This window comes from Meles meles, chromosome 6 (genome assembly GCF_922984935.1).
Source record: "Meles meles chromosome 6, mMelMel3.1 paternal haplotype, whole genome shotgun sequence".
NCBI classification, from domain to species: Eukaryota; Metazoa; Chordata; class Mammalia; order Carnivora; family Mustelidae; genus Meles; species Meles meles.
The window spans coordinates 134,304,219-134,330,446 of record NC_060071.1 but is presented as its reverse complement, the minus strand read 5'-3'; the positions used below and the strand labels follow the sequence as shown (position 1 = coordinate 134,330,446).

Sequence of the window (26,228 nt, the reverse complement as noted above, 5' to 3'; positions counted from 1 at the left end):
TCTAGAATGTGCTGAAGATTAGCCACACCTCCATTCATCCCCCACCCCCCTGCCCAGTATACCTAGGGTCTGCCTTCTTGGTTGCTCATTGGCATGTGTACAAGGCAATGCAGACCCATATACAACACTGGCCTTGCCTGAAGGTTCTTCACCAGCCCCAGTGGAACTAACACTTTGTAGTTATGTCATCCATTAGGCTAGGCCTGCTTGTCTTTAGGATGCGTCAGACGTCATGCTCATGCACCTGCTCAAGGACCACTCAGGGCCCACCCCCTCGCAGCTGCCCCCAGGACTGGGTAGCCTGAAGTCTCCGAGAGGTCAGGGAGCCTGGCTGATCCTCAAGGTGGTCAGCTCTGGCTGTGATGGAGGACCAGGTGGCTTCTCCCCTTCATTCTCTCCTCACCTGTTCTCTGACCTGGGAAGGGGTGGGAGAGGACCTGGGAAGAGTGGAAGGAAGTGGAGGAAGGTTCCCAAGTTAGACATTCTACCCCTGGTCCCCATGGCTCCACAGATCCCAGCACATAGACTTGTTACCAACCCCAGGGTAGTACACATTTACTGACCGCACAACACAACCCCTGCTCATTCACAAAGGACACTGGCTGATGGGCTGGAGTAGGACCCTGGGGTTCCGTGCAAGTAACAGGCATTGCCCTTTGCATCACTGGATTCTGAGGTGAGCCAGGGGCTCGAGAGGAGGTGTGGGAGGAGCTAGGGCAGGGGGGTGGGGTTTACTGGGGGAGTCTGGACAATGGCTATTTACCTACTAGAACAGAAGTATTTTTCATACTTAGCTTAAGTATTTCAACAGCTATTATGACCGCGTCAGTGCATCCTAGCCTTGCCAGCCCCGCTACCAACCACAGCGCCCGTGCGATCACATCAAATCCAAGTTAACACCACATATTTTATTGATGTTCTTCATCAACAATACAGGGCCATGTGTACAAATGCTACTCCGGTCCCACACCTGGCAACCTCCCCACATCACCACCCACTGACCAGTCTGCCAGGAGTCACACCCTGCAGGTCTCCCTTTTATTTCCTCTCCCCACGTCAAGTCTCACAGTGCTGAGCCTCCAGGAGGCTGGGAATGGCATGGCTAGGTTCCGAGGTTGAGCTCTGGGGTTGGGAGAGAGCCAAGGCCTGGAGTGCCCAGGGCCTCTCTTTCTGCCCCTTCCACTCCCACTGTTGAGGTATGGACAGAACTGAGGGTGAAGATGCTCCCCAGTGACTTCCAGCCCGCCAGACTGGGCTCCTCTTCAGCCTTCTCTGCAAATATCCTTCCCTTCCAAGGGACTTGCCCGGCTGACACCAAGATGGCAGAAAAACCATTTTTCCAGGGGTGGGAGTCAGTGCATGGGGGCAGTGACAAGACGCTCCTGATGGCAGAGATCTTGTTGTCTTGTCTGTCATTGTTTGTTTGCTTCAAGTTTTTATTTGAATTGCAGTTAGTGAACATACAATGTAATATTAGTTTCGGGAGTAGAATTTAGTGATTCATCACTTACATGTAATACCCAGTGCTCATCACAAGTGTGTCTTGTTCATCATAGTATACCAGTGCCTGGAAGAGACTTGGCACATCGTTGGCACTCAGTAAATATATCTATGTACGAATGAATGAATGAATGAATGAATGAATGAATACAGGAGGGAGTGTGAGCCGGGGTGCCATTTCTACATTAGCCCTATAGAGGGTGTGAAGGCAAGACCAAGGTAAAGTCCTCCTGAACTCTGCTCAAGAACTCAGGGTGTTGTGTGGCAACGCTTGGGGTCGCTGTGGACACTGTAGAGTGTGGGCTTCAGCCCTGCTGTCTGCATGAATGGCAGACTGGCCTTGGGATTCAGTCAGAAGGGGCTCTTGTGCCGTCCAAACTCCCAAATATATCCCAAAGATTTGACCCTCTAGGTCCCAGAACACACAGCTGTGTCCCCCATCCAGAGCCAATTAGATAAGCAGGGTTGATTTCACAACTACACCCCTATATTCTGGCCTCCCCCGTTCCTGAGCTTCAACTCTCCCCATCTCACCTCTCAGAGCACAGCATGACCTTCCAGCTCCCTCACCACTGCCCCTCCCCACCCCTAACCCTGCTCCATCTCCCTTTCCTCAATGCCAACCTCCCTCAACTAGCATTAATACGCAGGTCGTCCTGACTCTCCAGAGACTCCCTCCTTGGTAGCTGGGTAGGGTCCTGGAAGTTTGCATTATGATTTTCGGACCCCCCCCAATGCTGGCTCCCCACTTCATGAAAGCAAATAATTCACAGGCATCTCTATAGTTCTTGCCTCTGGACCAGCAATCACTAAGAGGATGCTAGAATCTTGGGGGTGGGAAAGGATCTTCCCTCTCCTGCAGAAATTTTTTCCATGGCATGCCTGCCAGATGACTGACCAGTCCCTGCTGGAACACCTCCCTGGGGCACTCTACTTCCCAGGGAGCCGTTCAAACACTGAACAGCTTTAGCTGCTAGAACATCCTTCAGAAATGAACCAACTTGGTCCCTTCATTCTCATTCCCCAAATATCCCAGTGCCCAACCTATGTGTGACCTCTCTCCTCCACTCCCCTAAGCATTCTCTATTTCACAATAAACCTCTCACCATCTCTCCCCCAACACATGCACACACATACATGCCCCCTTCTGTATGGTTATGCAGTCACATGCTTCTCTCATTTGTCAGTATTTCTCCTTTCCTTCTTCCTTCTTCCTTGTCTCCCCAGCACCTAGCAAAGACCCAGAGGCTGGAGATCAAGGTGGGAAAACCTGGAAGAGTGCCAGGGAAAGGAAGCATCCAGGCAGGCCCCAGACTGGATTGGGGTGGCCAGCTGGGGCAGGCTGGACAGGGGACAGCACCTGGAAATCCCTGGTCATTAGCTGCTGCCTCTCAGAGAAAGGGCCTTGCAGTTTGGGGATAGGACAGTAAGCTACTGAGTTTCCCTTCCACTGCTTACAATTCCACAGAGAGGATAACACACCCCTCCTTTCCCAACCTCACAAGCAGTTGGCAGAGCCAAGTTGACTACCTCTTACACATGGTAATTTTAAACATTTTTGCCAGCCTCTGGGTCCTGGGGAAAATCATACCAACAGCAAGAATCCATTCTCTACTCCCAACATGGATCTGAGAGGGAAAGTTCTAGCTGATAGCAGTGATGACATGAGACATGAGAGAGAGTGGATAGACAAGGCAGAGTGGGAGGGCAGGGGCTCCAAGGGGAAGAAACAAAAGCAGAGGCCTCCTAACAGTTGGCTGGCTCCTAGGAGTGACCATTTTTCCTTCTTGCCACGATCTGTTAGCCAACACAGTTCTCTGTAGGTCACAGACTAGGGGTGGATGCTAGGATCTTGCCAGATCAAGGTTGTATTGGGTCATGGGTGGAGACAAGAGTGCCACGGTCTTATGTTCGGGAAGAGTCAAGACACACACAGAGAAATGATGGGAATGCCTGCTACTTGTCATGCTGTTTGGAGCTCTCACCTCCGACATTGAACATGGGGACCAGCAGGCCCAGCAGCCACCTCTTCCCGAAGACCTCCTGTAAGTTCTTGCGCCAGGGCCGGGCCCTCACCGCCACCCCCTTCCGCACCTGGTGACGGGTCTGCCCCCGGAGGATCAACAGCAGCTGGTGGCAGCAGAAGCCTGCGCAGGCCAGGCCGATGGCAAACCAGAGGTAGAGCATGAGGATGACGAACATTTCAGAACCGAGGACAGCTCCTGTAGGGGGCGGGGAAACACCAAACTCGCTTTACACCCAGGCCACGTACTGAAAAGCAATCCATGCAGGCGCTTTCCGCTAGGGAGAGAGCGAGATTAATGAGACTGAAGCTATATTTTGTAGCAATCTCAGGGCTGCTGCATCGAGGGAGAGCAAGGATGAACTAGTCGACCTAACTTTTTCTTAGTACCAATGGCCCCTGAGGGTAGAGGGGAGAACTGGGGACGTGGGACAGAAGAAAAGGAAGCTTCCTGGCCAGTGCCTGGATGCTAACATTTCCTCGGAGTCAGAGACCCCGTCTCTCTCTGCCTTCTCTTTGCATCTGGGATCAGGGAGAAGTTGTTTTCTCAGGAGGTGAGGGGGGTGAGCTGGGGATGCTAGAGAGGGAGCTGGCTCCTGGGCAGTTGCCTTGGCCGCAACGCCACCTTCCTATGGAGCTGGGAGCACTGGCTGGGAGGACTCCTGAAAGTGACAGCATGATGGAGAACAGGGCCTAGTCATCAAGAATAAATCACAAGCTCCAAGGGCAGTACAAAGCACTGACTTAGAGAATAATTCAGTCATTAATGTTAACAAGAGGACAGTGTGGCCACTAGAGTATTTGGCCAGAGCTGTCCTGTCAGTCAGAGCTTGCTAAGGCTGGAAGAGGCCTCCAAGGTCACGAGTCCCGCTCCTTGCCTTGGGCAGGAACTCTCAAACCCCTCCAAACTAGCACTCTCTATTATAGGTCTTAAACAACCACTGAGTAAGAGATCTCACATTCTTGCTCAGATCTGGGAGGGTCAGTCCATGCTAGCTTGAATCTCCTAGCTCTGTGGTCTTGTACAAGTTCTTAATCTCTCTGAGTTGCAGTTTGCTTATCTGTAAAATGGGTATAATAATAATGATCCCATAAGATCTCAGTAACCTTGCACGATTCAGGGAAATGGTATACAAAGTGACTAGCATTGTGGTTCACACTCAGTGCAGTGCTTCCTGCTGAGGGCCATTCACAGATGAGGAGACTAGATCCAAGAAGGGCTCACATTTGACTTTTAAGACCATCAAGCTTTCTCCTTCTTTCCAGGGCTTGGAGTCCTGGATGGGCTACAGGCTTGAAAGCCATGATGGAGACACCTAGCTTGACTTGTTCAGCAGCTAAGACAGTGGGTCCAGGAGAGAACTCAAAAACCCTCCTCAGCCCCTCACTCCCTGCAGGGCAAGCCCACCACCACCCTTTCCTTTTTTTTTTTCTTTCAAGATTTTATTTATGACAGAGAGAGATAGCAAGAGAGGGAACATAAGCCCAGGGGAGCAGGAGAGGGAGAAGCAGGCTCCCCCCTAAGCAGGGAGCCCAATATGGGGCTCAATCTCAGGATGCTGGGATCATGACCTGAGCCGAAGGCAGACGCCTAATGACTGAGCCGTCCAGGTGCCCCCCACTTCCAATGAGATGAATGTACCCACTCCAGGGATCCCACCTTACAGCTTCCTCAGCCTCTGCAAATGTCAACCATTTCCTTCTCCAGCATCCCCTGGCTCTGGCCCACCTCTTCCCTGGTCTCCTCAGTCCCCTGTTTCCAGACCCCCAAGGGCTGGGCTTTTAAAACTTGTCCAGTCTGAGACACAATGGACTCAGCAGCCAGGAGGCCGTGGGCCGGATTCAGGTTTGCTCATTAGCAGCCTCCTCTCGCCATCAGTCCTGGGAGCTTTGATAGCAGTAGCTCTTCACAAAGTTGGAGACAAATAATCCCAGCTTCCCAGGGGATGGAAAGCTCACTCCAGCCAACACACCGAGCAGCCCCTCTCCTGCAGGAGAGGGAGAGGACTTAGACAGGTGGTTCCATCCCTCTGACCTGACCCACTTCTTCCTTGTCAGCACAGGTTAGCTCAGGCAGCCACGTGTAGGATGAAGGATCCTGGGCCCATGGTGCCCTTTGGGCTCCCGGAATGCTGACGGGCAAAGATGGCCCTCGAGCTGGGATGTGAGAACATCAGAGCTGTCAAGTGCCTGGCTCGCCTTGCAACTCAGCTGCAGGGATAAGCCTGGGCTGACGGAAGTTGTTTTCCATAGGCTTTTTTCTGGCACTAAATCAAGACATGTGGAAAAGACCTCATGGCCTTTTCCTGGCCCCTTGCAGCAGCTACAAAAGGCTATTCTGGGGACTTGCTTTCTCTTGAAGTGTTTGAAGTTGCTCAGCCTGGCTGCCTCAGCTCCTCTGAATTATTTAATAATAGTTCTGCTTCTTTTAGGAAATCACAGAATTTTCCTCAAGGGCCTGAACGGTCACACGATCCAATCTTTCCACCCCTCCTTTCTACCAAGCATCTATGGCACCTTTGATGGATTGTCACCCAGCATCTTTAATAGACGTCCAGGGACAAGAAGCTCATTCCCTCCCAAAGTGGCTCATTGATCAAGCAGCAGCTGCGGAGGTAGCTCCAGAGAGGCCGTGCAGTGCCCTGGTCAGCTCCAGGGGCTGGCAGCCCTGAGATCAAATCTTGGGTTGGAGTCACATCAGTTGTATAGTTGTATAGTTTAGAAGTGGTTTAACCTTGCTGAGCCTTGGGTTCCCGGGCCTTTAAAATGAATATGAGACTACTTACCTCCTGGACTTATGGGGATTGAATGAAGTGAAACCTGCATGGTGGGTAGCACATAATAGGTGCTCAGCAAATGTTAGTTCCTTTTCTCCTGGACTTTCTGGTGGTATCCGCCATGCTGGCACACTTAGCCAAATGCCATGACACAGGCCAGACGGTGACGTCTCCATGTCCCAGATGAGATGAATGAGACTCAGGTGACACAACTTATACCAATCCCCCGAAGCCCAGAGAAAGTACTATTTCCAAAATCAGACCAGCCTGTCTCCCACCTCGGCCTGAGCTGCGGACGCGCACTCACAGCCGGGCTGTGCTCTGCTGGCAGGCCTGACTCGAGGCAGCACCACGGCGGGGGACAGCTCCATCTATGAACTCGCTTTCGCCTTCCCGCGCCCTCCTGTCCACCGGCTCCACCCAGCAGAAAAGAGAGCGAGTGTCTGCAAGTGTCTGGATTGAGAATAGGGGGAGAGGAGATAGGAAAAGAGAAGCTGAAGGAGTGAGGTGTGAATGTGGGGGAGGGGGGAGTGAGGAGTCAGGTCAGCAGAGGAGGAAGATGGATGGGGTGGGAGAGCTGGTGATGAGAAATCTTGGCCTCCTTTTCCCCCGTGGGGATGGGGAGAAGGCAAAAGGGGGTGGGACTCATCCTTCTGCTGCAACAGAGATCTGAAGCCCCAAGGGAGGTGCTGACTGGCTCTCTTCCCCCCCCCCCCAGATCAAAGCAAGATCCCCTCTGCCTTTCTATCCTGTCTCCCAAACCTAGCACATATGGGCAGGCCTCAAGCCCAGGCTTATCTCAAATCAAACCATTTCAAGATCCTCCCTTTGGAACCATTCATTTTGATGTGATGAAGCTACTTGGAAAAGAAGTGTAATCAGGCTCTCTGGTTCTCCCCATCCCTCCACCTGCCTGTGCTCACACTCCACCCTCTAGCCCGCCCACCCACCCTCCCCCGGCCTGGTTATTTTGGGCCCAGCAGACTCCTGTGCCCATGCCAGGATCCAGAAGGCCCAGAGCTCTGAATTTTGGGCCGAACTCAGCCATCAGACCTTAAGGCGACCCTACAGCTGGGGCCTTCATGGACCTCTGAATTCCGCTGTCTGGTGGCGCAACAGCTCTATTCCTGCGAAGGACTGGGCTGCAGCCCCACCAAAGGCCAAAATGATGGCTTCCCCCAAAGTGGAGCACAACTTTTGTGAATGGCCAGCCCAGGCACATCAAGACGATCTTAGGCTCTCGGTGGAAGTACCTGCAAGGTCTTTCTTTGTCCCTGAAAGGTCACTAGATGAAAAAACATGCTGCATTCCTTGTACTGCTGGGGGCTCTTTCAAGACTTGGGGGGGCAGGGCGGGGGGGGGGGGCAGAGGCTGGTGGTCAGGAGTGGTAAGATCCCGGGCAAGCCATTTAATCCCATCTGAGCCTCAGTGTCTTCATCTGAGAAATGGAAAGAACAATCTCACTCGTGCACACGCACACAGGCGTGCACACTACCAACTTTAAGGACCAAGTGAGGTGGAGTCAAAGGCCAGGGTAGGGATGGAATGGAAGGAAATGAGGTAGGGGTAAATTTCAAGGCCAGGTAAAGTGGTAAGAATTGCCACCAGGAGCCAGGTCCCTCTAGGCCAGGAACCAAGGAGCTTTCCCTGTCCCCACTGCGTGCACAGCTGAGTGTCAGTGGGAAGGGCCACATGCCTGGCTCCTGCAAGTACAAGAGTCTCCCTGGAGGGTCAAATTCAACACAAGTCCCACAGCTCTGTGATGTGAAAATGGATCCATTAAACAGGGCTGCATCTCCAACCAGGGTGCCCTCTGCTCTAAGCTGTCTGCAGGCTAGAGAGCAGCCTGGTGGGGACAAACACAGTGGGCAGGACAGCAGGGCTTAGCTTCCCGCTGGCGCTGGCCTTGCACCCTGGTCAGTCTTACCGTGCTTGGTTGGCAAGAACTTTGGAGGACAAAAATCCTTGGGGGAATGTGTGGGCAGGACTGGAGTCCAAGCAGAGAGAGGTCATAGCATGGGTGTACCTCAGAAGCTGCATGGAGGAGTGGTCAGCACCCAGCCCCGCCTGGCACAGAGCAGGGGTATCGTCTGGAGCCTCAGGAAATTCTATGCGCAGATGGTTCGCAGCAAGCAAGAAGGAGATGATGAATGAGGATGGGGAGTGGAGAGGGAGGTGGCCAGGAAAAATACAGCATGCCCAGTTAACTTGAATTGCCGAGAGATAACAGAATTTTTGCCTATTTTTTTATTTTTTAGGAAGATTATTTATTTTAGAGAGAGCACACTGGGTGGGGGCCAGTGGAGAGGGAGAGGACCATTGAGGCTGAGCGCGGAGCAGGAAGCGGGGTTCGCTCTCCCCACCCTGAGATCATGACCTGAGCCAAACCAAGAACCTGCGGCTTAACCTATGGAGCCATCCAGGTGCCTTGATAACAGAATTTTTAAAACTTAAGTATGCCCCATGCAATATTTAGGACATACTAAAAAGTTATGCTTTGTTTATCTGGCCTTACTATTTAACTGGGCATCCTGTATTTTTACTTGCTAAATCTGGCAAACTTGGGGTGGGGTGAAAGGTCCTCGTTGTAGGACCCAACCTGCCGGCCAAGGTCACTCACCGGAGAAGAACTGGCTGATTGAGGTGGGAAGGAGAGTGAGGAAGGCCAGGGGGTGGGCGAAGGAGGTGGAAAGGGCCGCGGAGATGTAGGCCACGCCAGCCACCATGGAGTAGAGGCAGGCAAGGGAGGTGTAGAGGCAGAACAGGACGAAGTTGCGCATGTTCCTGCCGCCGATGCAGTTGCCCGTGAAGAAACAGTGATGGTCGTGCCTCAGGGTGACTCTGGCGCACACTCGGCAGAAGTGGGTGCTGGGCGGGGGGCACAGGGCCCTCCTGGCCGAGGGCCCCTGGCAGGTGTCCAGGTCGTCGGGGGAGTTCTGGATGACCAGGACGTAATTGCCCAGGGCATTGGTGGAGAGGAACAGGAAGAGAGCCCCGTGGAGCAGCTCGGGAGGGAAGAGCCTGGCGGTGGTGGGGTCCTGGCGCATGCTGGGCAGGAAAAGGAAGAGCTGCAGCGCGAAGGTCACCAGGGAGATGCACAGGAAGTAGGCGGGGGCCACCACGTTGAGCAGCCTCAGGGCCAGCATCCTCGATTACATTCCTAAGGGGCCCGGAGTGAGAGGAAGACTCACTGCTGTGTCCATGGGGTGCCGTCCACCAGTCCCACCCCACCCAAATCCAAGCTCCCCATCCCTGTCCCTTAGATCACCTCTCCTCTCTTCCCTAAACCAAGCAGGTGTGAGACCCCGAGACAGAAACGGCCTCTGGGGGTCAAGCCCTACTTCCAGGTGCCTGCTCCTTCAGTTTCTGAGTGACCTCCATCTTGAGACTCTGGAGCCCTGGGGTCAAGCCCAAGGAGGGCAACGGCAGGGCTTATTCGCAGTTTGGAGGGGATGAGGACCATGGGGTTAGGGCTCCGCCCCTTTATGTCAGTGTAAAGGAGCTCAGGTTTGGGATTTCTCCTCCAGACCCCCTTGGAGGAGGAAGCAAAGAATTTGGGTGGGTCAGAGAGAAATGACCTACTGGAAGTCCTGCTTCACCTCCTTTTCTCTGACCCTCCGACCCACCCCCACCCAGTCTTGGGCAATACTAAGGGACCACACCCATAACCCAAGGCTCTTTGGAAGTCTGTGTGCTTGTAGGTCCGTGATTTGTAAGTGTGTGTGGTGGGGTGTGTGTGTGTGTGTGTGTGTGTGTGTGTGTGGTGGGGGGTGTTCCTTGTGTATGACTCTGCACATGTAATCTGTGTGTGCCTGGTATCTGTGTTTGTGTATGTATATATTTGTGTATCACACACGCAGCCGCTGACACCTGGCTTTAAAAACAATTAATTAAAACAATCAGTACATTCACACCAGCGCCCAGCCACGGGGTGAGGTAAGGGGGTGCAGCCGGATACCTGTATCAGCCGGTCCTGGTCGGCCCCTCTCTCCATCGCTGGCTGCCCTGGCTATTTCTTAGCAAAGATCGTTTTCATTTGAAGCGACGAAATTAAAATCCCCCCTTCGTGCCCTCCCCCCATCCTCCTGGAGCGAGAAACCCAAACAACCCCGATGGCGCCGAAACCCTTTCGATGCCAACAAGCCCGCCCTGCGCGAGGGAGCGGATGCTTGCCAGCCTCTCGGCGGATCTACCCCCGCCGCCAAGCACCCCCGCCGCATCCCCACTCTACCCTGCCCCCCAAAGCCCTGGTTCCTGCCCAGCTTCGGAAGCCACCGGCAAATAGGATTCCTGGCGCCCGAGAGAACTTTTCCAGGGGCTAAGGAGTCGGCGAGCCCTAGGCGCAAGAAAAGTTCTGGGAAGGCGGCTGCACCCAGGATGGGCGAGTGCCACGAGGCCTCGGTCCAGGCTGTCCCGTCCGGATTGGGCGACTGATCACCTTGGAGTCCCCTTTGCCGTTGCCAGTGCCCCTGCGGACCTGCGCCAGCTATGGGGAGCACGAGCCTCTCCACCGCGGGGGCTCAGCCCAGAGCACGCCCGGGGCTGGTCGCTGGGGGCTCCGCGCCGCCCTCGACCGGGCGCTCCCGGGGGCTGCGGCAGCGCTGCCCACCCCAGAGAGCCCTCGGCGCCGGTCTCGGGCGAAGCAAGTGTCTTCCCCACGCCGGTCGCCAGGGGGGCGCGGGAGCAGCCTCCAGATGCGCCGCGGCGCCTGGAAGGCGGACAGGGGCTGGGGGAGCGAGGGGCGCTCGGCGGGCGGGCGGCCGCAGCCCCCCGGCCATGCACCTGACCGCGGACCCCGCCCGGGCGGCCCGGGAGCGTGAGGAGCCGTCCGCACGTTACCTACTGCGGCCTCGCCCGCGGCGGAGGGCGGCACAGCCGGGAGCCTTAGCGAGGCTGGCGGCGCGGGTGACCGCCGGCTCCTCGGCCACCGCCTCCTGGACGCCGGGGAAGCCGCCCCCCGCGCCGCCGCCGCACCGCCGCAGAGGGGTGGGGAAACGAACTCACCGAGCTCGGGTCGCGGACAAGAGGAGCCCTGGACGCCGGCTCTCGCCCTCCCCGAGGCTGCAAAGTTGTGGGCTCGGCCCCGCTGGCTCACAGCCTCCTCACGCTTCGCTTCGGGGGACTGGGCAGGTAGCGGGGATGTGGGGAGGAGGGAGCGGGCAGCTGCCTTCCTCCCACTTGGGCGCCAGCGAGTGGGGGCCAGGAGGCGGCGGGGATGGCAGCTGGGCACCCCTCAACCCCGCCACCCCTCCCTCCCCTCCTGGGGGCGGCGCTCTGGCCACCCCTCTCAGCATCGTGGACTTGCCCCCCCCTTTTCCCTGGAGCCGGCTGGGGCGCCCTGCCCGACTTCAGCCGCCGATTCCAACTGGGGAATCTGGATTCAGCGCTGATGTGGATGTCCTAGCCATCCTCCGCTCCCTCCCTCCCTGCTGTGGCTGACACCCTCGCAGCTCCCCACTCTCGGAAGGAGAGAAGCCTGAGGGTTGAGAGCTCAGCTTGCCTGGGGCAACACCCATAAAGATCAACGACGTTATGCACACTGGGGTTGAGACCCCCCAACTCTGGAACCTGTCTCTGTCCGCTATTCACTGCTGTGTGATCTTCAGATTCGAGTTTTTCATCTGTAAAACCGAGATGTAAGAATTATATGATAATATATGTAAAGCCCTGAGACAGGGCCTGCCCATGGTAAGCACTACTTATTAGTTCATAATTACTGACACGATTTACTGGGCTCCTGTACGTACCAGGCACTGTGCTAAGCCTTTAGTGTGAGACAGCTTTGTTAACCCTCTCAGCCCAAGTTCAGTCATCCCCATTGTATGGGATGACAGGTTGAGGCATAGAAAACCTAAGTCACATGGCCAAGGTCATCCAACAGGAAAGTGACAGAGCCTGGATTCCAACTAATGCACAGGCTTTCAGCCTCTATGCGACCCGTCACCCTGAGACCCAGGGGGACCTCTGATTTGGGAGAAGGGAGGACAGCAGAAGAATGTATGTATTTATGCATGTATATATTTAAGATTTTATTTATTTACTTGACAGAGAGAGAGAGAGAGCATGAGTACAAGCATAGGGAGCAGCCAGCAGAGGGAAAGGGAGAAGCAAGCTCCTCGATGAGCAGGGAGTCCGATGGAGGGCTCAATCCCAGGACCCTGGGATCATGACCCAAGCCAAAGGCAGATGCTTAACCAAGTCACCCAGGTGCCCCGGCAGAAGAATTGATCCAGACCCAGAGCTTGAACCAGGAGTTCCCACCTGGAGCCCCACCCCCACTTCCTTGTTCCAGTCTTTCCCCTTCCTGACTCCACTATTCTGAGATGGGTACTGAGGCACACCAAGAGGGCAGGGACACTTGGCCAGTGTGTGTCAATGGGGATGGGGACAGAGTAGAGGAAGCTTTAGAGACATTACAGGAATGGTGGTGCCACCACTGCCTCAGTTTCCTGGGCTGTCATGGCTCACTCATCCAGCCTATCCCACTCCTCTGGATGAAGGCTAACATAACAGATAAATGTCTATTGCTTTCTCACCTGGCTGATTAAAAACAAGGGCAACCCCTTAACATGAGGACCATATGCTTAGTAGCTCAGCCTATAGTTTGAACCGTCAGACACTGTTTGCTTGGTATTTGATTACATCAGTGTATGCCAAAATAAAAAGGAAGCTGGGGAAGCTTTTGATGTTCTCGAAGGGTCTTCTATGTAAGCAAAAGATTCTGAGAATCTCGGATTCTGAGAATTTGATGGCTCTGTGTCTCCGGTGGCTCCAGGGCAGACACAGGGATGCTCAAAGGGCCTTTTCTCCTGTAGAGCTGCTTTGTGTCAAGACCGTGGCTATCTGGACCCTCTTCAGTAAGCTCCACGGCCTCCAGCACTGGCTGGGGAGGCAGGGAGCCTGGAGTGCTTGATTTGGGCTCTATTGATTGAAGCTCTCCATTCCCTAAATACCTTGAGAGTCAGGCAATGTTTCTAATTTTATTTTGCATATGGGTGTGTGGTGGGAAGGTGTGCGACTGGATGTGTGTGTGTGTGTGTGTGTGTGTGTGTGTGTGTGTGTGTAGGGTGAGAGAGAGAGAAGCTAAATGAACGTGGGAAGACGGCAGTGGGGGAAGGGAGTATTCAGGCAGGAAAGAGTCTGGCTGTGGAAATGCAAATGGACAAGAACAATCACTTACTTAGAGTCTAGTGACAGGAAGGGACATTAAAGCTTCAGAGCTAGAGCTAGTGTTTCCTCAGTGCCCCCCCCACCCCCCACTTAGCGAACTGAGTAAGAGGAAGTGCAGCCAAATGTTATTTTGTTTTTCTAAAATTGGTGCTTATCCCTGACAAAATCAATAGGGAGTCAATTTAAAAACTTCACCCCGATGATTCTGGACCCTTCAGAATTCAGCAGACTGACAGTGAACACTTCATTGCTACTTAGGAGCTGTGGGATCTGGAGGAGGTCACTTAAATTCTCCACCCTCAGTCTTCTCACTCCTAAAATGGGACGAAGATGTTACCTCTCGGTGAGGATGATCAAACAGGATATGTAATTGAAGCCCCTCTGTGCTGGCAGAAGATGGGACAGTGTTAACTTCTTTTTCCTCCTAGCTCACTCCGGGGCCCTTATCTTTACCCCCACAAGAATATCTTGCCTTTCCAGCTGAAGTGAGAGCTCCTGGTCTGTGTTGGAAATATTTTAGGGTCTCTTCCATACCTCCTCACAGGATGATTCGCCCAGCTGACTCACTGAGTACAAGTGTGGATTAAGACCATAGTCCCCACTGATCGTGCATCCTGCCACGACCCACCCCAGCTATAGTCACATCCTCCATAAACAGCATCAGAAAATAATTTAGAAACTACACTCCCCATGGCCCTTGTCACATATTCGTGTAGTTAAGCTATATCGTACCTGCAGGCAGTCCCAAGGGGGCAGCAACACAGACAGGCCCCTGATTGCTGCAGAGCACTTGCCCAGAAATACGCACCATAAATCTTGCTGTTTGCTGCTATTATTTGAATAAACCCAATTCCCTCCCAAGCAGCAATCTTTCCATTTTGCCTCAAAATGTTGTGTACTAAGAAAGGAACTCTGTGCAGCTAACAGCTTCTCCCTTGGGTGGGGAACCACCCCCCACCCCACATGTCTATCTGGCCCTCCAACTCCCGGCTGTTTAGGAGGGAGAACATTCCAAAATGCAAGGGGCCCCAGTGAAGGAGGCTGTGGGGATTTTCCTTCATTCTCATCCTCTCATTATTTCATATTGATCAGGGTGAAGATAAACTAGGGTCTCAAGTTTAACTGGAGCCCTGAAATTAAGATTTTAATAGACGGCCTCAGACAGGATGCTCTTTGCTGCAGATAGCAAGGCATGGCCTGGGGCAACCACAAAATGCTCCACGAGTCTCAGAAGGCTTAGTGAGACGCCATCCCTGCCTGCCTGGGTCGAAAAAACATAAAAGTATCATCTTTGTCTCAGCAAACCACATACATGGAAATCGGATTAGTACAGAATCTCTACTAGAGGTGGTAATGTACTTGGCCAACTATGTCTTCATTTTAGCAACAACATTACTTTGATGTAATAAAGTGCTTTGCAGGTTACAAAGTGCCTCCACAAAATTAAAATTTTTTTCCACGCATCTCTCAACAGCCCTGTAAGCTAGTTGGGACAAAAATTATTAAACCCATTTTTCTTATAACGAAACTGAGTTAGAGATTTGCTGCATGTTAATTTGCAAGACTTGCCTATGTTTGATGTAAAATGTGTCTCAACGTGGGGAGAATCTCACTGATACTTAACTTTTCTGGAACATCTCACTTGCATAAAGGAAGCAGGTATACAATGTAGTCCCTCCGAATAAAAGACCTGCATGATGTTTCTATGAGATATTTATGTAAAATTCCATGAATAAAGCAAGCCTGCAGCACATTAAACAAATGTTCTCGAGCATTCTGCTGTGTGTGCTGCTGGAAAGCGTGTATGGATTTGGGAGCCATAATGCTCGTCAGCAAAGCCCACATGTCAAGGTAGGAACAGCAGGTCGGAATGTCACCCTCTGGGTGACAGGTCACCCCAGCGGTCTCCCTGGTGATTGATGCAGCAGAGTGGAATTCTTGGCTTGGCTTGGCAGAACCTCCTTTGGAGGGTTCGGGTTGTGGAAAAACAAATGTGATCTTTTACCAATTAGCCATGGTTTCCAGGGACCAAGCAGGCAGTCCTGGTAGGGAGGCCTCTGCCTGTGGACCAGTGTGCAGCTTAGCCAAGGTGGTGGCAGCGAGATTAATTGGCCCTTTGGTCTCAAAGCCTGCAGGAGGCAGAGGGAGAGAGAAAGAGGGAGCATGGTGGGCGGGGGGGGGGGGGGGGAGAGGAGGGAGGCAGAGGGCGGAGGGAAGAAGAGGGAAAAAAAGAGCAGACAGAAAAGAAGGGAGGCTGATGGAGGGCTCACTCATGTGGCTGCCAGACTCTCAGTTTATGTCTTCATGCTGGAGGGCGCTCAGGGGCACAGGGGGAGATCAGCTGTCGCTGTGGAGAGTGCTGCAAGGTGTCCGGAATGGGAGGGAATGAGATAGAAGGTTGACATCTCAACTAGAGGAGGAGGGAGGTGGGACCAGGAGAGTCACTGCTATGTCCTTGGCTGCTTGTAAGACTCTTGGATGTGTTGTAGTGGTCACAGAGCAGCGGGCAGCCCAGACCTCACACCCCTGAACCTCCTGCTTCCAACTCCCCTGGTGCTCCAGCAGGCATGGCCCAGGGCCCAGGAGAGAGGCAATGTGGTGTGATTGGTGCAGAGGGGAACAAAAGCTTTTGGTGTGAAATTTCAGTGTCTGCTGGCCTTCACCGAATCACTCCCTGTTTTCCCATTTACTTGCTGTGTGACCTTGAACACATTCCTTAGCTTCTCTGAGCCTCAGACCCTCTGCCCATCAAATGAGAATTTTTTTTTTTAAGATTTATTTAGTTAGTTAGTTAGTTGACAGACAGAGATCACAAGTAGGCAGAGAGGCAGGCAGAGAGAGGGGGGAAGCAGGCTCCGTGCTGAGCAGAGAGCCTGATGAGGGGCTTGATCCCAGGACGCTGAGATCATGACCTGAGCCGAAGGCAGAGGCTTTAACCCACTGAGCCACCCAGGCACCCTCAAATGAGGGTTTTAGGGAACTTGCATTTTGTCCTCAGTTTTACACGACAAAGATGCCAACTCAACAGCACCTGTACCTTCTACTGAAACAGTCTCGCAGCCACCAAATAATCTTGCTTGCTTACTGCGCAGCAGACTGCCTCCATGATGGTCCCATTTGTATGTTTACTTGTTTATTGTTTCTTTTTATCTTATGGACTATAAACCCCCCAAGGACAGGATCTTGCCCACCACCTTTGTCTGCAGCTTAGGCCCAGCACAGAGCCTGGCACACAGTAGGCGTGCAATAAATATTAGAATAAATAAGAGACAGCCTGAGGGACCAAGAGCATGAGGGAACTATTTGGGGTGTAAAAAATCTACACCTTCATTGTGGTGATAGTTACAGGACTCTATGTTTGTCAGAATTTATAGGACGCTCTCTCTCAAAAGGGTTGATCTTTCTACATGTAAAGTACACCTCAATATCTGATCTTTAACAAAAAAGCTATGGGAAGCAATGGATAAAGAGAATTCAACTAATAAGGATTCATATTTACTGACACTCATTATGTGTCAGGCTGATAGGGGCCAAATGCCTTTACATTGGTTAACTCATTAAATCCTTACAACAGCTATGTCTGATGAAAGTCTAACTCTACCTATTTTGCAGAGGGAAAGGTAGAGGCTCAGAATGGTTATGAGATTGGCCAAGACTGCAAAGCATGCTGGCAGAGGAATTCAAGTCCAGGTCACATGATTCCAATGCCCAAGTCTCACCCCATATGGTTCCTTCTGTCTCTCACATCTAAACCCTCACATGGACATAGAAATAAAGAGGTGTTTTCCTTACGAAAAAGTAACATATTATGCAGATATTGGTCTCTTACACTTTAGCATGAATTAGCCAGTCAAAATCTTTTCTCAGTGAAATAAGGTATAAAGAGAATGGGCTTTTTGCGGGAGATCAGGAATGGGGTAGGATGTGGAGTACAGTTAACATAAACCAGCACGCAGTAAGGAATGGAAGCATCAGATGGGACCAGAAGATAAAAGGGAGCCAAAGAAGAGGGTTCAGAAGAGCAGGGAGAGGACAGGCTCTGGAGTTGGATGACCTAGATTAAGATTTCAGCTCCACCAGGCACCTGTGCAACTTCCAGAAAGTCATTTGACTTTTCTGGGTCTCAGGTTTCTGATCTATAAAATGGGGTTAATTATAATTCCCACCTCATAGGGTTGCTATATAGATTAAACCAGATAACATCTATAAAGCACTTAGAATAGTGGCTGGTGTAGTAAGTATAGTAAGTGTAGTAAGTGTACTTAAGTAAGTGTAGTAAGTGTAAGTAAGTGTAGTAAGTAAGTGATAGCTAGTGTACCTAATCTTAATTAATCAAACACAGGTCTAAACCAAGATGCAAGTTTACTTCACTCTCACAGTAATGAAGTTTAAAAGAGCCAGTCCAGAAAAAAAAAAAGAGCCAGTCCAGGCTGGTATGGAAGTGTCATGATCACAGGGAATCCAGATTCTTTCTATTTTGTTGTCCTATCATCCTGAGCATGTTGCCTCATGGCCCAGAGTGGTTGCTACTGTCCCAGCCACCATGTCCATATTCCAGTCAGCACGAAGGAGAAAAAGAGAAAGGACATACCTCTCTCTTTAAGGACTTTTCTTGGAAGTTGCGCACAACACATCCACTTACCTCTCATCAGCCAGAACGAAGTCACGTGGCCACACCTAACCAGAGGCACCTCTGGAACCAGTTAAAATTTGTGGGTTGTATTAATAAAGAGGAAAAGGAAAATTAATTTGGGGCCAACCGTGGTATCTCTTCTTCTACTATGGAGAAGTTTAGACACATCAAGTTACCCAGCCCACAGATTTCAGGACAGAAGCGGGAGTTCCCTAGCACTTTTGGTCTCTTTAAGATTATGGCTCCTCATCAGTCAAATGCGGCTACTACTTCTGCCTTTTACCACCCTCCCACTGACCTGTGTCTTCCTCTGGGCACTTCCTCACAGAAACAAGCTCCAGAAAAGCAGCTCCAACCTGGCAGAGCCTTGACCCCAAATGAATATGGGCAGTGAGCACCATAGGCTGCCATGGTCAAGTGTCCCAAACCATCTGGCCAGCTCAGCAGGCTTGACATCTGGCCCTGAATGCAACAGAAAGGAGAAAGACAAAAGATACACTTAAAATATTTTTATTTTATTTTTTAGTATTTTTTAATTTAAATTCAATTATTTAACATATAGTGTATTATTAGTTTCAGAGTTAGAGTTCAGTAATTCATCAGTCTTATATAATATTTAATGCTTATTACATCACACGTATTTTTAATTTTAAAAAACCATACAAGTAATGTTTTTATATGAAAATTTTAAATTATAGTGAAAAATAAGGCAGAAATCCTTTGATCCTAAACCCAGAGATAATAATCATTAATATCTTGTATGTGTCTTCTAATCTCCTACTCAGTCAGATTTTTTTTCCTTTCAATTATCATTTTGGACTCACATCTTCTTTCTCTTTTATAAACAGCATTTAAAATTCTGCAATAGTAAGACAGTCCTCCCATGCTGACAAATTCACTTTCCCCAAATCATTTTTTAAAAAGATTTTTTTTTAAATTTTTTTTTCTTATTTTTTCTATAAACATATAATGTATTTTTATCCCCAGGGGTACAGGTCTGTGAATCGCCAGGTTTACACACTTCACAGCACTCACCATAGCACATACCCTCCCCAATGTCCGTAACTCCCCTTCCCCTCTCCCAGTCCCACCTCCCCCCAGCAACCCCCAGTTTGTCTTGTGAGATTAAGAGTCACTTATAGTTTGTCTAAAAGATTTATTTTTTTGAGAGAGAGAGAGAGAGCAGGGAGGGGCAGAGGGAGAGAATCTTTCAAGCAGATTCCCCTCAGAGCGGGGAGCCTGGCTCCATCCCACAACCCATGAGGTCATGACTTGAGCCAAAAACAAGGGTCGCCCAATGAACTGAGCCATCCAGAGCCCCTAACGTCACTTTTTAATGGCAACTTGATTGTTTCTCCTACAGAAGAGACACCGTTTAGTAGGGATACACCAAAATCTGGCTTTGACCTTAACGTCTGATCATAAGATGCTTTTCAGCTTCAACTTCGGCTTTGGTCTTTGAAAGGCTGAAGGGCTTGTCCAGACTTCATTGTCATGTCTGGGTTCCCTGAACTCGTGTATGACTGATTCATGATTCTGTGGCCATATTACATCATCTTTGCATCCAAGAAGCATAATGGTCTCTGTGATGCACACATGGCATCTTATTCGGATTTACTGTTAATAATCACTTTCAGAGGGCACCTGGGTGGCTCAGTGGGTTAAAGCCTCTGCCTTCGGCTCAGGTCATGATCTCAGGGTCCTGGGATCAAGCCCCGCATCAGGCTCTCTGCTCAGCGAGGAGCCTGCTTCCCTTCCTTTCTCTCTGCCTGGCTCTCTGCCTACTTGTGATCTCTGTCTGTCAAATAAGTAAATAAAATATTTTTTAAAAAATCACTTTCAAATGAAGATAACCTTCTAGATGTAGCTTGCAGTGAATATCTTCTTTCATGCTTTATTTGTTGAAATTCTATCAACCAGTTAAAGCTTAAATGTATATGTATTATTATAAGAGTAAAAATGCTGTATCACTCATGATAGTTATAAACATTGTCCCTTTCATGTGCAAAAATAATTAAGACTTTTCGGGTGTTTAAATATAGAAGGAAACATGGGGTGCCTGGGTGGCTCAGTGGGTTCAATATAGAAGGAAACATTGAAAACTAATAAAAATTTTTTAAGATTTTATTTATTTGTCGGAGACAGGACGAGTGTGCAAGTAGGCGGAGCTGCAGGTAGAGGGAGAAGCAGGCTCCCCACCGAGCAGGGAGCACAGTGCGGGACTTGATCCCAGGACCCTGGGATCATGACCTGAGCCCAAAGTAGATGCTTAACTGGCTGAGCCACCCAGGCGTCCTGGAAAGGATATTGAGATATTGAGAAACATGTCAGCCGGATACTTTCAGAAGATACTTTTTGAGGCAATAACACTAAAACATTAAAATAATAATATGAAGCAGAATAATGGAAATTAAATTCTATCAGAGTTCTGATCTTTGTAGAATTGTTTGGGATTACTGGTATCAGTAACACTAAACAAAAGAATCTTTAAAACATTGTCAGTTTTGGGGGGCACCTGGGTTGCTCAGTGGGTTAAAGCCTCTGCCTGTGGCTCAGGTCATGATCCCAGGGTCCTGAGAGAGAGGAGGAAGCAGGCTCAGCAGGGAGCCTGCTTCCTCCTCTCTCTGCCTGCCTCTTTGCCTGCTTGTGATCGCTGTCTGTCAAATAAATAAATAAAATCTTTTTTAAAAAATTGTCAGTTTTTTTTACTTTATTCTTTTTAGACCATAAGTCCTAAAAGTTTAGTTACTTTATTCTTTTTTAGGCCATTAAAAAGCCCAGTTGTGAATATCTTTACGATCATCTTGTAAAGATAAACTTAAAGCAGGATGTCAATCAATCTCCCGATCTCATGAGGAAGAAAAGCTGTATCACACGTAACAATATCCATGGTGAGTCACATTTGACCCTACATGGAAAAGAATATAAAGAGAAAAAGAGGTTATCGGAAAAAGGGAGGCTCACACTCCTCCACCAACATCAGTGGAAAGGAAGCACTGATTTGTTAACACAAACATGCATAACAGACCGTCCAGGAGCAAGCCAACCACTGCTGGCGCTCGGAGACTGTTGGCCTGGCACCTGCCATGCTACCTTGCTCAGCACTGACCATGCAATTCATTAACAATGAAATCGTCATCAGGAATAATCTCAATTACAATTTTAGATGGACTCCTTTATCAAAAACACTTGCTCCATGAAGGTGATAGTAGACACCGGCCTAGATTTCGGCTGAATACCGATCTCAACACTTGCCCACCTGGCATTCAGCCCAAGTGTGTACTGAGTGCATCTCTAACTTTAGACGATTTCCAATTTCTCCCTATTATTAGCAACATTGCAATGAATGTCCTAGCACAAACAACTCCGTGGGGCTCTGTGATTATTTCCTTGGCTGAATTCCTAGTAGGAGAGCGGCTGGGTCAAAAAGATTCCTATTGCCAAATTACCCTCCTAAAAGTTTGTACCAGCTTCCCTCCCACCAGAGGAGTGGAGTAGGGAGAGATTGTATCTTGGCTCCTCATCAGCTATGGCACCCGTATTTGCAACCTCCCACAATGGTTGGCAGTTGGGTGGTTGAGACTAGCATCCTTCAGACAGCTCCAAACCCTTCTGGATCCTGTCATTGTGATTATAGCTATAATTTGTTTTGTGTTTATCTTCTTTCTGGCATCGTGGTAGACAGTTTAGGTACTTCTTGCATTTTAATGCTCACAATGATGTTGCAAAGTAAATATTACTGGCCTAAATTTACAGATTAGGAAACTGAAGCTCAAGGGTCGGGTGGCCCTGCTCCTGGCCCTAATCAAAGTTTCCAGAGGCCTGGCCAGGGAGTAGCCCGAAAGACTTCTCTTGCAGGTAAATGAAACCTGTAAGGGCCAATCCCCTTGACCCCCAACTGTTCAGCCCTGAGAGAGCTAAGCCCTCCTCCGCTGCATGCATTTCCAGCCAGGGCTTGAAGGTGGAAGAAAGGCGAAGGGAAATGCTTACGGAACTCTCCTCTGCGTCGGACTCAGCTCTGTGTTGGGTGCTTTACCTCCATTCATGCCCTTTGCTTCTTATTTGTTGCTGAAGGAAACTGCATCAGAGCCTCTGCCTTCCCAGGTGAGCCGTCCCTCCGCCTGGTACGTGCGTGCATGCGTGCGTGCGTGCGTGCGTGCGTGCGTCTGTGTAGTAATAGACACTAACAGCGCCAGGAGCAGGTCAAGATTGTTGGTCACTGAGTCTTCCATCACAGCAGATGACAGCTGACAACTTGGGGCGGGGGGGGACGGGGTAAATAGTGATCACGTGCCAGGAACTTGATATGCACGATCTCTTGGAGGTCTCAAACTGCCTGGTGAGATATTGCTCACTTCTTACCAGGGCAGAGCCAGAGGGTTAGGAAAATGTTCCAGAGGTTAGGGTTAGTAAATGGTGAAGGACCCAAACAGTCCAGACAGGAAAACGTACTTTCTCTGAGCCAGACAGGAAAACATACTTCAGTATATTTCTGTGCCTTCGTACCAGCCGGAAGCCTTGAGAAAGAAGCAAGGAGCCTGCAGAGCCCCACAGGAGCCCGCAGGCTGTTGTTCTGAGGCCTTGTGGGGGGAGGACGCACTGTCCCTGAGTTGAGGGGGACACAAGAATGTAGACGGCCTGGGGAATGTGCTGGGCGCTGGCCTTCTAGCTTGGAGCAGAACTGCCTGGGCTGTGTAGGTAGTGGCCATGGAGTGTTGTCTTCTCCTGTGAGGACCTGCCCCTCCCTCCTCTTTTCCACATCTGGAACTGGGGAGGTGACACCTGAACGCCTAGAGCAGGTGGAAGGAGCTGGGCTGCTCTCCTCCCTGGCATCCTTCAGCAGAGACACACACAGCACAAGGGGCATCGCTGCCAGATCCCAGAGTCAACACGGATGTGGTCCAGCGGGACTCAGTCACTCACCAGTTGTGTGACCTTGAGCAAGTTACTTAGCCTCTCTGAGCCTCAGTTTAAGCCATAGAGTGTGGGCACAGTAATCATTCTTGGTCAGCAGTTTTAAGATTGAGTGAGTAAAGGCTCCTGTCCAATTGTCACCTCAGTCCAAAGCCAGCCCCTGACCCAGTGTCTCCAGGGCCCACCTCTACAGGGAGCCTGCCCTAGGCAGAATCCAGGGTCTCCTGGAACTCCAAGGAAACATCTGGGATGTTCCAGGATTCTACCCAAAGCCTTGTAGGCTACATACTCACTGAGCCTTCAGACCTTTGCATGGGCTGTGACCCATGTGTCCCACTTGGAATACACTTCCTGCCCCTCTGCCTGCCTTATTGTATTCAACCTTCAGGCTTCACATAGTTGGCACTTTTTCCAGGAAACCTTCCGTAAGCCTCCAAGTCCAACTGAAACATGTCCTTCTACCACCATATCACACCAAGTCTGGATCTTGTCAATTGTCTTTCATCGGACTCTGAGTTCAGGAAGGGCAGAGATTAGGTTCTGCCCACATTGTACTCATAGTTCCCAGCATGGAAGCTGGACTAGGGTAGGTGTTCCAGACATGTGCATAGACTAGCGGAATAGAAGGAAGGGGTCTGGGTGGAGAACCTGTAGGAGGCAGACCATTATAGATTATTTGAACCAGGGACTCCCAAGCAGGAAAGATGAGGGCAGAACTTGAACTATCATGATAGCAGGGAACCTGTCTTTTTTATTCTCTCAGGCAAGAGAAGATATGTCTGGGAGCCTGGGTGGCTCAGTGGGTTAAAGCCTCTGCCTTCGGCTCGGGTCGTGATCCCGAGGTCCTGGGATCGAGCCCCGTGTCGGGCTCTCTGCTCAGCAGGGAGCCTGCTTCCCTTCCTTTCTCTCTGGCTGCCTCTCTGCCTACCTGTGATCTCTGTCTGTCAGATAAATAAAAAAAATCTTAAAAAAAAAAAAGAAGATATGTCTAAGGCTGCCCTGTACAGTTGTTCAGGTTCTGCACTTTACAATTCCAGGACATCATTTTTCACCCTTCGGTCAACATAGATTTGTATGGTTATTATGACCATTTTCCAGCAGATGGCAGTAAAGTATCTTAAGTTAAGGCCACTTTTTTTTCTGTTTGTGCAAATGCACTGTTTGGGCTATCTGCAGTGCTGGGTGCATCTATCTACCAGCCCTCCAATCCACTGAGAAGTTGCCTGACACCCTGTTCCAGCTTTGTCCCACCTCCTCTTCACTTTGTGGTTTTGCAAACCACACCCAAGGCCTTAGGGAAAGAGACACTAGAGTCAGAAATCCCTACCTGCATCCTTTGTTCCAAAGAAGGTAATGTTTGTGATTGGAAGCCCTGAGTTCAAGTCCCAGCTCCTGCATCTCCTAGCGAGTGATCTTGAGCAAGTGACCTTGCAGTTCCGGGACCTAGTTTTCTTTTGTACAAAGAGTGCATTAATACAATGCAGGACTCTCCGCAATGACGCGGGAAGGATCTGCCGCACTGCTGGGGCAGGGGTGTGCTGCGGGCCACGTGCTTCCAGTTGTGTCACACACACAACCCTCCCACCACCAGTCACCTTCTCCCAAGGGATCTCTCTCCCGGTCTCTACCACCCCTCCAACCACCCGTCAGGGACTTTGGCCACTTCCATCTCCACTCTAGACTCCTTAGTACAGTAACAGCCAGCTAGCCAGTGAACAAATATTTATTGAGCATCTACTATGTGCTAGGCTCTGAGCCGATCTGTACCTTCTACTTGCTTACAGTCTTATGAGAGGCAATAAAATGGGCATAGTTGCCATTTTGTTCTTGAGTCATCAGCCCGATCCCATTGCTCTGAGACTCCAAGAAGAAAGAATCCTTGCTCTGTGTCTCCCTTTCTAGTTACTAGGCCACTTCATGACTGGACACTGTAGATACCACTTTGGCCTCAACCACAATAAATACCTCCAGGGTCCAGACCAAGAGAGGCTTAGGTGGGGGCTCCTCTGCCCCGCTCATCCTGGGGCAAGGTTGAGGAAGCAGCAAACAAACTCATTATGAGTTCCACTTCAGTTTGGTTTGGCTGTGAAGAGACAAGAAACCCAAAGTAGTAATGGCTTGAATGAGACAGATGCATTACCCTCACCCGTGGATGAAGTCTAGAGGAAGGCAGTCCAGAGCTAATATGGCCACTGTGCAGTGTCAGGAAGGACTCAAGCTCTTTCTTTTTTTTTTTTTTTAATTTTTTTAATTTATTTATTTGACAGATAGAGATCACAAGTAGGGAGAGAGGCAGGCGTAGAGAGAGAGAGAGAGAGGAGGAGGAAGCAGGCCCCCTGCCAAGCAGAGAGCCCGATGTGGGGCTCGATCCCAGGATCCTGGGATCATGACCTGAGCGAAAGGCAGAGGCTCAACCCACTGAGCCACCCAGGTGCCCCTCAAGCTCTTTCTAGTACCCTGTTCTGTCATCTATCAGGTGTAGTTCTCATCCTCATGGTGGAGGTGGCACCTCAGTGCTGACAAAGTCCTGTATAGTATCTGGCCCCCAGTCCTCGTCTATAACATTTCCCCACCATTCTTAGCATGCAGCTTCCACTTCATGGTTCAAAATGGCTGCTCAAGCTCCAGCCATCAAGTCAACATTCCACCAGTGGGAATTAGGAAAGACAACTGAGCAAGGACATACCTTCTCTGCCTAAGAACATTCCCTGAAAGTCACTCATGATACTTTCATTTATCTCCCATTGGTTAGAACACAGTCATGTGATCATCTCTAGATGCAAAGAAGGCTAGGAAATGGTCTTCACTGCAGATGTGCCCAGTTGCGGGGGTGGGGGGGGGGTGGAGCAGAAAACGGTTATTGAGCAACCCTAAGACTTCTCTAGCCCTTCTTGCCTGTGAAGTCCCATCTCCTGCCTACAGGAGGTGCTTCCAAAAAGCAGTCTCTGTGGCACAAATTAAGCAAGACTTAATAACTCAATAACCATAAGATCACAGAGCAAGACTAATGTGAAGACAAAAAGGATATCATTTCCTCTCTGCGTGTAAGGAACCTTTGTACTGGGTTGTAATTATCATTGACAACGTTCAGTACTGCAAACCCCGCAGCTCCCAGCGGCCCAGCCCTGTTCCTGCAGGTTCTGCTTTGGTCCCTCTACCCGCTCCCGCTCCCGAGACAAAGCCTCCTAGCATCCCGCACTGCCCCCTCATC

At 50.5% G+C, this 26,228-nt stretch overlaps 2 protein-coding genes across 3 annotated transcripts in view; one reads left to right on the top strand and one right to left on the bottom strand.

Moving 5' to 3' along the window:
• The window catches only part of TMEM63C (transmembrane protein 63C), a 129,785-nt gene that overhangs the window by 14,257 nt on the left and 89,300 nt on the right, over positions 1-26,228 (top strand). The gene's annotated exons all lie outside the window — the stretch shown is intronic.
• ZDHHC22 (zinc finger DHHC-type palmitoyltransferase 22) lies at positions 894-11,526 on the bottom strand. Of its 2 annotated transcripts, none has more exons than XM_046007631.1 (3): positions 11,305-11,526; positions 8,921-9,460; positions 894-3,722 (listed from the first exon to the last, which is right to left on the bottom strand). In XM_046007631.1, the coding sequence occupies exons 2-3, from the start codon at positions 9,444-9,446 to the stop codon at positions 3,457-3,459; spliced, it is 792 nt and encodes a 263-aa protein (XP_045863587.1). In that variant the 5' UTR covers positions 9,447-9,460; positions 11,305-11,526; the 3' UTR covers positions 894-3,456. The 2 variants fall into 2 exon arrangements, with proteins under 2 accessions (XP_045863587.1, XP_045863588.1); XM_046007632.1 differs by lacking the exon at positions 11,305-11,526 and adding an exon at positions 10,259-10,346.